At 47.3% G+C, this 10,682-nt stretch overlaps 1 protein-coding gene across 1 annotated transcript in view; it reads left to right on the plus strand.

The window, feature by feature from the left end:
• The window catches only part of LOC116080757 (cytochrome c oxidase assembly factor 8), a 24,455-nt gene that overhangs the window by 10,174 nt on the left and 3,599 nt on the right, over positions 1 to 10,682 (plus strand). Inside the window, exons 3-4 of the mRNA XM_031357301.1 lie at positions 770 to 833; positions 10,497 to 10,587. Coding sequence (XP_031213161.1) covers positions 770 to 833; positions 10,497 to 10,587 — 155 coding nt within the window. The remainder of the gene's footprint in view (positions 1 to 769; positions 834 to 10,496; positions 10,588 to 10,682) is intronic.

Here is a 10,682-nt window from a genome sequence, read left to right on the forward strand (position 1 = left end):
TTTTCCTCTCGGTTTCTCTGCATAGTCCTGGCTGTCCTGAAACTCACTCTGTAGACCAGGTTGGCCTCGAACTCAGAAATCCGCCTGCGTCTGCCTCCCAAGTGCTGGGATTAAGGTGTATACCACCACTGCCTGGCTGAACATCTTTTAAATTCCTGTTTCAAGCTGGGCATGGTGGTACACACTGGTTACCCTAGCACTCTGGATCAGGAATTCAAGGCCAGTCTCTACTATATAGCAACTTTGAATCCATCCTAGGCTACATGATAACAGTCCTGTATCAAGCATGGCTCTTTAGGTTGAGATGATTGAAAACAAGCTTTGATGGCAGCTGGAGAGATGGTGCAATGGTTAGAGCACTGCTGATCTTCTAGAATACCAGTCTTGGTTCCCAGGACCCAGATGGCAGCTCATAACTCTCTGTAAGTACACTGTCACTATCTTCAGACGCACCAGAAGAGGGTGTCAGATCTCATTACAGATGGTTGTGAGCCACCATGTGGTTGCTGGGATTTGAACTCAGGACCTTTGGAAGAGCAGTCAGTGCTCTTAACTGCTGAGCCATCTCTCCAGCTCAAGGGTTTTAATATTTTTAAAATCAAATTTGATTTTTTTGAGACAGGGCCTCAGGATAAGCTCAAAACTTGTAGCTGAGGATGACTTTGGTCTCCAGATACCCCTATCTCCACTCCACTTCCCCAGTTCAGGGAGCATAGGTTAGTACCAGACATCTTAGATGGCTAAGAGAGTTCTGATGCTCATCTTTCAGGAGAAAGAAGCATTCATTTACTCAAGACTACAAGCTAAAGGCTCAGGCCTGCGGACCGAGTCAGGTTAGTACATGTGCTGTTACTGTTGTAGAAAAAAGCGCTAATGAAGGGGGAGCACTGGATGGACAGCCTCTGTGTCCTTACAGTCTCACTGCCTGCAGAGACTCCTGCCCATGCGTGCACGTGTGCCATCGCTTCCCATAGGCTCCTGACCCCTCTCTCATCTTCCATTTTCAGGCAATGTCCCAGCCTCTCAGAGTTTAGCTCCTCCTTTGTCCTTTGATTTTCCTCTTTGTGTATGGTGCTGGGAATAGAGTCTAAGGCCTTGAGGATTGTGGGTAAGCACTCAAGCCATTGGACAGCACAGCCTTGCCTTCAGATGAATGGCTTCCCCTAAGGTCTAGACTCAAACACCAGCAGCATGGGAACTGAATGGCTGGGGCCCCTGTAGTGGGACATCCAGTTGCACTGGATGCTAAGGACCTGGAACATGGGTCACAGGGCACCCCAGTGGGCTGTCCTCAGACAATGGGACCAGAGCCACCCTAGGACTACTTCCTTTGTTCTTAAAATCCTCTCCTGTGCTATCTTACCCTTCTCTTGCTTTCCATAACCTGGTCCTCTGCCTCCCGGTTAATCACTCTGTCCAGTGCTGCCGATCCCCAAGCCAGCTTCCAGCCATGCTGGGCCCTGGATCATCAGGCAGAGATGGGGTTGTGTTGAATGAGCCTGGCTGCTGCCATGGGAACACAGGATGGAGGAGGCCCAGAGGGATTGCCAGACAATGTCCAGGACACACATACAGTTCATGACAAATAGCGGATTGGTAGTGTTTGTAGTCAAGATGACATGGACCATCTGGACTTTTAAACAGGCTGCAACGAATTTGCCTTAATAACAGCACCTGTGGCCGGGAGGGTGGTGGCGCACGCCTTTAATCCCAGCACTTGGGAGGCAGAGGCAGGTGGATTTCTGAGTTCGAGGCCAGCCTGGTCTACAGAGTGAGTTCCAGGACAGCCAGGGCTACAGAGTGAGTTCCAGGACAGCCAGGGATACACAGAGAAACCCTATCTCGAAAAACCAAAGGGGGAAAAAAAATAACAACACCTGTGGACCAGTGACTGAGTGTGTGGGGAGACCACCTCTAGCCTCTTCTCAAGCAGCAGGGTGTTCATTTGTGCTGAGTTTATGGAAAGGTTCCTTCGGCACTCAGTCCTGATGGTGGCTGGTGGTAGCCTGAAATCCTTAGCGTCTTTCTAGAGGAAAACAAGCAATGGCCGTTAACAGCCAGTTCATCAAGTTTTCCTTACAGGCTCTCTTTAATTGCAAAGTGGGGAAGTCTAGATGCCCAGTGATTGCAGCCTAGTTAGAGCGGCTGGCCCTCTGCTGACTGCGTGTTCTGCAGGCTCTGGTACTTGACTGACTTCAAGGCAAAAAGAGGAAGCCCTGGTTTCACGTTGACAGCAGAGTCAGGAAGGAGTACTCCCTTCCTTTGACTGCGTAAGTGTCTGCGTCCAGAAAAGAGGGAGCCATGGAGTCAGATCCACTTTCTCAGATGGCATTGGTGAGACACCCACACATTTTCAGTAATGATGTGATACAATTGAGTTTTCCCTCTCCATCCCTCCGTTAAGGCTCCCTCCTCCTCCTTTCCTGTTCCCCAGCCTTTCTCTTTCCCCTCCTCCCTCCTCCCGTTAGCTTTATAATTCAGAGGCAGAGAGATGGAGGCATGGAACAAGAATTAACTTGGCAAGCATTGATGGGGTTCCTGCTGTCTGATCATTGGCCTGAGGGTGTTTGGGTGAGATGACCCTCAGCCTGTCTGAGAGCTCCTTGGGGAAGCCTTAGGTGTGGGCAGCTCTGCCTGCTTCCACCCTGCAGTTCACTTCCCCCGTGTACAGTGCAGCAGCAGCAAGCCTACCCGGAGCCCCTGTCTCTTCTCCAACTACTGTCAAGAATCAGGGGCTCTGAAGGCAGGGCTGTCGGATCATTTGCTAGAAATGAGGAACTAGGTGTAGGGAGGACATGGTTAGAGTTTACAAGGCCAATGGGGAGAGCCTAGCCCTCCAGAGAAACAGCTTGTGCTGCTGTTGCCAGGGGAACAGCTTTCCTGTTTTGACAGTCCCTTCCTTGTTATGAAAGGCCCAGAGATGCTGCTGGAGAAGAGGAAACTCCCTTCTCTAAGGATCAGCTAAGTTGCCACCCTGAAAGCTTCTCTGGACTGGATTCCATCCTGGTCCCTCCTCCATCCTGGTCCCTCCTCCATCCTGGTCTTTCCTCCCTCCTGGTGCCCTCTTCCCTCCTGGCCCTCCCTCCCCACCTGCCTGTGTCTGTCCTTTGAGAGCAGCTGGAGCCTTTGGCAGTCCTTCCCTCTCAGGTGGTAGGTACTCCTCACTTCATCTGAGTAGCATCTATCTGCACTGGCTTCTGGGATGGGGCATTGAGCAGAATTGCAGTCCTGCCCTTTTTGGGGCTGACAAGCCAACAGAGCAGGGTCAGCATACAGGTGGGTTCACACTGCACTTCTAGTGTGTCACCCTTGAAGAAAACTAGCAGGGAATTAGGGAAGAGAGTGAGTGTGTGTGTGTGTGTGTGTGTGTGTGTGTCCCCTCAGAAGAGTCCTCTAGGTGGAGGAGACAGCAGGAAGGCTGAGTCAGAAACAAATGTGAATAAAGTACTGTGTGTGGTTAGCACAGTGGATAACACTGCTGAGCTCCTAACAAGGGCTTGACTCTTCCACATGCTCTACACATTAGCAAGGATGCACAGCACACATGCCCTTGTCTGTACCTGTAGTGACCTGAGGCACAGAAGATGGCAGATCACCTACAGCTGCCTAATAAGCGGCGGGCTGAGGGTTGGGGGGACACAGAAGTGCAGCTGTGGAGTTGAACTAGCCTCCCCAGTCTAGTCATCCTTAGCATAGGGCCACCCAAGCGGAGTCGGCAGTAGTGGGGGTGGGGCTAGAGGAGGGTCTACTTGTTTCTGTCATGCTGTGACAGCTCTGAGTCTCTGTGTTCTGTGGGCATGTACTCTTCCCCCTTTTAGTGCCCCGTCTCTGTACTACCAGACAGATTCTTTGCCGGAGGCAGGTCTATAGGAGGTATTAGCATGACACCACTATCCAAAGGAGAAGAATGTGGCCCTTGCCAGATGCCCCCATGAAGCTCACAAGGTAGTTGGTGTTAGGTTTTCAGCTTCCGAGTCAGAGTGCCCCTTCCTACGTGCACCCTCTGCTACCATGCCCTCTCATGTCGCTGCCTCACCGACCAGCGGAAATAAGGAGATGACCACGAGCTCTTCTCCAAGCAGTTTATTCAGGAACCTTGTACTACAGAATCATCCGTTCATTTCTTCTTCTTCCTCTCTTCTGTTCTCCCTATCTTCTTCTCCCTCTCTCTATCTTCTCTCTCTAGCCCCCAGCCCTCGAGGGTTAAATACTTTCCCTGGTCCCAATCAGCATCGGCTACATGGCAAAACATAATAGGCTGCGAGAAATCATGCCAGCTTGCATTACAAACTGGAGGCACTCAGCTTTTCCAACTAAGGGCTTGTTTATCACAATGCTCTCTGCTCTGGCCAGAGACCAGGTACTCAATATATAGGGTGGCAGCTGCGGCTCCCCACAGTTCCCCCTTTTTGTTTTAAACGCAACAGGCAAGAGTAGAGGTCTGATCTCCAGTAACCATGAGAAGGACATTGCAATGGCATTACAACCTGATGGTAATATCTCTTGGCAAAATATCAAACCCGTCTTAGAGAACACGTGCAGCTAGTTTGTACTACAAACCGGGCTTAGTTAACATAGCCACTCGGTACATGCCTCTGTCTTAGGTGATTTATTTGCCAGAGCCTTAACCTGTAGAAGCCACTCGGTACGTGCCTCTGTCTTAGGTGATTTATTTGCCATAGCCCTAACCCATAGCAGCCAAGTTGGTGCCATGCCCGTCCTATGCCTTTTTCCTGGAGGTGGGACCTGAGGCATCAACCCACGTGCAATCAGACATGCTCTCCAAGAGACCACTAGAAACTGATCTCTAGTGCAGTGCTTAGCCTTGCATCCTGAGCGTGAAGAAGAACATTCAGAATAATTAACCAAGCCTGTGGAGATTGCCTCGCCTCCAGGGCTGCAAATGCTTGCACTACCAAAGCAGCCTGTCATTGCTGCCGGACCCACATAGATGCACCACAATGCCAATATACTGACAAGGACTAGTAAAGCACCCACGGTTCCAATACTCGCCCACTCTTTTAGATGATTCATCAATCCACTAGCGAGGGACAGGTACCATAATGTCTCCCTTTAAGTGGGTATTAATACTGGATTGGATATCCAAGGCACTTGCAACATTAGCTGATAAATTATTGAGTGCGCTAACTGTCTGAACAGTGGATTAGCTACACCTCACAGTCAATAAGAATATCATTGTACACTCAGTCTTAACAACAAATTCTCAACTTAAAAGCTCTTATTTCTTGCACACTAGTTTAAGATGTAAATGGCTTATAACACAAGCCTCAACTTTTACCAATCACCATTACAAATATAAACACCAAAGCAAATTTTCTGAGACTAAGCTGTGTTTGTGAAGAAATACTCAAATACCTGACTAAATTCTAGTCACAATGCTTCCAGTTTAAATTATCTATACACCAATTAAGTCATTTGTAGTACAGGGTAAATATTATCAGAAGGTCCTTTTACCAAAGATAACATTGGTTTTGTATCAAATAAATTCTATACCAAATAGGAACATATGACTTTAACTCAATAACAAATTATAAGGCTTTCTATAGCTATACAATTAAATCTGGCTATTTCTTCTCTATTTCAAGTATAACTATTAACAACCCTCTCTAACCCCAAAGCCCAGGGAGCTGGGTAGACGACTCATCATAACTTCTTCAAGCTGAACGGGGGCGTAGATATAAAAGAGGGGTGGGGAAGGAAAAACAGAATTCATTAGTTTTCTGATGTCTGTGTCTTGACTGGATCAGGCTGAAGTCCAGGACATCAGGAGTTCAGGCAGGCCAGTTTAGCATGTCAGGACAAGGAAATTCACCAAGGCTGTATATTTCTGTAATACATGAATCTCAAGACAAATTTTCAGTATCATTAAGATATAATTTTTTGGGCCAGAGAGACGGCTCAGCGGTTAAGAGCACTGGCTGCTCTTTCACAGGTCCTGAGTTCAAATCCCAGCAACCACATGGTGGCTCACAACCATCTGTAATGTGATCTGATGCCCTCTTCTGGTGTGTCTGAAGAAAGCTACAGTGTACTTATATATAATAAATAAATTAAAAAAAAAAGATATAATTTTTTGTTTAATTCTCTGGAGTCTAGTTTTCTGGAAGGTGTAAAAACTCCAATCATCTTTTCTCAAAAGCACAAAAACAAAACCCTTAATCATATTTTGCTAATGCTAAGAGTGCACCATTGGATGGGTGCATTTGACCAGGGACCTGCAGGGAAGGCATCTCCCACTGGCTCAGTGAGACAGACAATCTTAGGTGTAAAACAGCCTCTTCCCAGCAACAGCCACAGCTGTTCCAGGTTTCCTTTTTAAGCTTGTTTACTCTAGGGGCAAAGGTGCTAGCAGTTTAGCATTACTACCAGGTTTTGATAGAATTTGGATTATTTTTCTATTTACTTTTTATTTCCAAGGCAAACTAACTCTTATTTGTCTCCAGACTGCTCATAACTTGTCTCTACTAATTTAAGTGGCATTGTTATGGGGGAAGGTAAGGATACAGGCGGCCCTGGGCCTGTGGGCCACCCTAATAGTGGACTTCTCCATTTTCCGTACTAGCTTCTCAAGTTCCCCTTCAGAGTCCGAGCCACTTTCATCAGTCTGATCTTTCTCAGATTTTGCTGACCTATCTTCCTCCAGCTGTTCTAACGCTTCCTGTCCCTTTTCTACTACTTTAGAACACACTTTGAGAAGACCTTTACCCAAGCCAGAACTAGCAGTAGGCGAAATAGCTCCTTAAGAGGAACAAACACGAGATAAAATTGCGAGTTCCTCATACTATCACTTTTGATTTGTCCTTAATGGGACCTTATCACTCCAACTCCGAGACCTTACTGCCTCTTTACCTAGGTCCTTATTTGCCCTTTTGTCCCACCTTACCTGGGAACTTACCAGTCGACTGCCCTGTTTGCAAGGAGTTCTGAGCCGTAGAAGATGCCACCATTTGTCACTGCCTCGCCGACTAGCGGAAATAAGGAGACGACCACAAGCTCTTCTCCAAGCAGTTTATTCAGGAACCTTGTACTACAGAATCATTCGTTCATTTCTTCTTCTTTCCCTCTTCTCTTCTCCCTATCTTCTTCTCTCTCTAGCCCCCAGCCCTTGTGGGTTAAATACTTTCCCTGGTCCCAATCAGCATCGGCTACATGGCAAAACATAATAGGCTGCGGGAAATCATGTCAGCCTGCATCACAAACTGGGGGCACTCAGCTTTTCCAACTAAGGGTTTGTTTATCACAATGCTCTCTGCTCTGGCTGGAGACCAGGTGTTTAATATATAGGGTGGCAGCTGCGGCTCCCCACACTCTCACCCCTTGGCCATCACCCAGTTACTCGAGATTGGCCTCTGGACCAGCACCACTCCAGAGCTGTTTAGTTTCCATGTGTAGATTATGCCTGAGAATGGGTGCTGCCCGCCAGATGGGAGCACCAGAGAGGGTCACCTGCTCTAGGTACACTGTCCCCAGTGCCCCAATGTGTGCTTACTGATGCAGAGCACAAGTTCACCGTCCCCAAGGATGTGGCTGACCAGTGTGTTCAAGTTTTATTTCAGGGCCCAAGTTCTGTCCAGTGATCTGTGTCTGTCTGTGACAGTGCTGCGGGCTCTGCAGCTCCATAGTAAGTTTGGAAATTGAGAAATGCAAGCCTTCTCGCTTGGTTCTTGTGTTTGTTTTAGTTTTTGAGACAGCGTTCTTCCTATGAAACCGTGACTGGCATGGAGCTCACTGCGTAGACCAGGCTGACCTGGAACTCATTGAAGTTGCCTGCTCCTTCTGATTGCCAGGATAAAAAGCTAACCTTGTCCTGCTTTTTCAACTTGTAGTTGAGCAGTTAACTTCTTTGATTTGTGTTTATATTTGCAAAGTAAACAAAAGCTGGGAGGAAGCTGGTGGTGGAAGGCAGGCAGCTGCAATCCTGGAGGAAGCTGGGGGAGGCAGCTGCAATCCTGATAGCACTGTGCAGACTCCCTGTTCCAGAGCAGCGCCTTCTTTTTGTTGGTGGGTTTTTTTGTTTTCTTTTGTTTTTTTGTTTTTATGGTTTTTTGAGACAGGATTTCTCTGTGTAGCCCTGGCTATCCTGGAACTCACTCTGTAGACCAGGCTGACCTCGAACTCAGAAATCCGCCTGCCTCTGCCTCCCAAGTGCTGGGATTAAAGGCGTGTGCCAGTTAGCATTTATGGGTTGATCTTCTCTAAGTTTGTTGAATGTATTAACTTTTTTTATCTGTATACAATTTGTGTGTATGAGTGTTTTGCATGTATGTATGTGTATTGTGTATATATGATGCCCTCAGAGACCAGAAGAGGGAGGTCTTTGGATTCCCTAGAGTTGGAGGTACTGATGGTTGTAAACCTTCATGTGAGTTCCAGGAACTGAACCAGCACTCTTAACTATTGGGCCATCTCTCCAGCCTTTATTTTGTTTCTTTTGAGACAGTATCTCTTGTAGCTGAGTTAGGCTCAAACTCAGAGTGTAATTCAGGAATGACCATGACCTTGTGCTCCTCCTGCTTTCTGTATGATGCTGGGTCAGCTGACACAAACCAGTCTTTTGTTTGTTTTGTTTTGTTTTGTTTTTCTTTCTCTCTCTCTTTTTTTTTTTTTTTTTTTTTTTTTTTTTTTTTTTTTTGAGACAGGGTTTCTCTGTATAGCCCTGGCTGTCCTGGAACTCACTCTGTAGACCAGGCTGGCCTCGAACTCAGAAATCCGCCTGCCTCTGCCTCCCAAGTGCTAGAATTAAAGGCGTGCACCTCTGCCCAGCTTTTCTTTTCTAACACTAAAAAACAGAACAACAAAAACCTGGCTAGTGAAATGGCTCAGCAGTTAAGAGCACAGCTGCTCTCACAGAGTACATGGATTGTGTTCCCAGCACCCACATGGTGGCTCACAACCGTGTGTAGCTCTGGTTCTGGGGGCCTGAGACATCCTCTTCTGGTTTGTAGGCACCAGGCCTGCAAGGGCTGCACAAACATACAGCACAGGCAGAGCATCCGTGCACATCACAGACAAAGAAAGTAGTGGAACTGTTGACTTGGTGGCCAGAGTGATGGCTCAGTGGTTAAGAGCTTTTTACCCAAAGTTGATTCCCAGCAACCATATCAGGTGGCTCACAACTGCCTGTAACTCTAGCTTCCAGGCCACCTGACACCTGCTGGCCTGTGCAAGCACTGTACCCACTCACTGTGCACAGACTCACACACACACACACACACACACACACATATGCAAGCACTGTACCCACTCACTGTGCACAGACTCACACTCACACACACACACACACGTGCAAGCACTGTACCCACTCACTGTGCACAAACTCACACTCACACACACACACACGTGCAAGCATTGTACCCACTCACTGTTCACAGACTCACACACACACACATGCAAGCACTGTACCCACTCACTGTGCACAGACTCACACTCACACATACACACACATGCAAGCACTATACCTACTCACTATTGCACAGACTCACACACACACACACACACACACACACACACATGCAAGCACTGTACCCACTCACTGTGCACCCACCACACAGTTGAAATAGAATCTTTAGCTGGGGGCTGGAGAGATGGCTGAGCATGTAAGAGCACTGACTACTCTTCTGAAGGTCCTGAGTTCAAATCCCAGCAACTACATGGTAGCTCTCATCCACACATAATGAGATCTGACGTGTCTGAAGACAGCTACAGTGTACTTATTTATAATAATAAACAAATCTTTGGGCCCGAGCAAGCAGGCACTGAGCAAGTGGGGCCTACCAGAGCAAGCAGGCTTGACTGGAGCAAGCAGAAGTCCTAAAAGTCAATTCCCAACAACTAGATGAAGGCTCTCAACTATCTGTACAGCTACAGTGTACTCACATACATAAAATAAATAAATAATTTTTTTTTTTTTTAAAAGAATCTTTAGCCAGGCATATTGACGCTTGCCTTTGGGAGGCAAAGGCAGGTGGATCTATGTGTGTTTGAGATCACCTCCACTATAGTGTGAGTTCTAGGACAGCACATGGGGGTCAGAGGACAGTTAATGTGACAGTCAGTCCTCTCCTTTTACCTTCTGGATCTCAGGGATTCAATTCAGGCCTTCAGACTTGGCAGTACGTGCCTTTAGCCCCTGAGCCATATACAGTCCCCTGCTGTTTTGTTTATTTTGTTTTGTTGTCGTTGTTGTTTTTGGTGTTTTGAGACAATGTTTCTCTGTGCATTCCAGCTGTCCTGGAACTGACTCTGCAGACAAGGCTGACCTCGAACTCACAGAGATCAACCTCTCTGCCTCCTAAGTGTTGAGATTAAAGGTGTGTACCACCACATGGCTTGGTTTTTGGATTTTTAAGACAGAATCTCCTATAGCAAGACTGGTCTCAAACTTTGATCCTTCTATTTTTAACTACAGTGCTGGATTCTGAGTGTGCATTGGCATGGCCAGCTTCCCTCCTGTTATGTTTAATTGTCACTTCTAGGCCAAAGAGCAACGCTGGATGCAGAGGAGATGGCCGACTTCTATAAGGACTTTCTGAGTAAGAATTTCCAGAAGCATATGTGCTATAACCGGTAAGTGCTCATGCCTTCCCTGAGTCACCTAGCACATCCACATCTGTGCGGTTCCCCTAGCACATCCACATCTGTGCGGTTCCCCTAGCACATCC

Source organism: Mastomys coucha, unplaced genomic scaffold (genome assembly GCF_008632895.1).
Source record: "Mastomys coucha isolate ucsf_1 unplaced genomic scaffold, UCSF_Mcou_1 pScaffold6, whole genome shotgun sequence".
Lineage (NCBI taxonomy): Eukaryota > Metazoa > Chordata > Mammalia > Rodentia > Muridae > Mastomys > Mastomys coucha.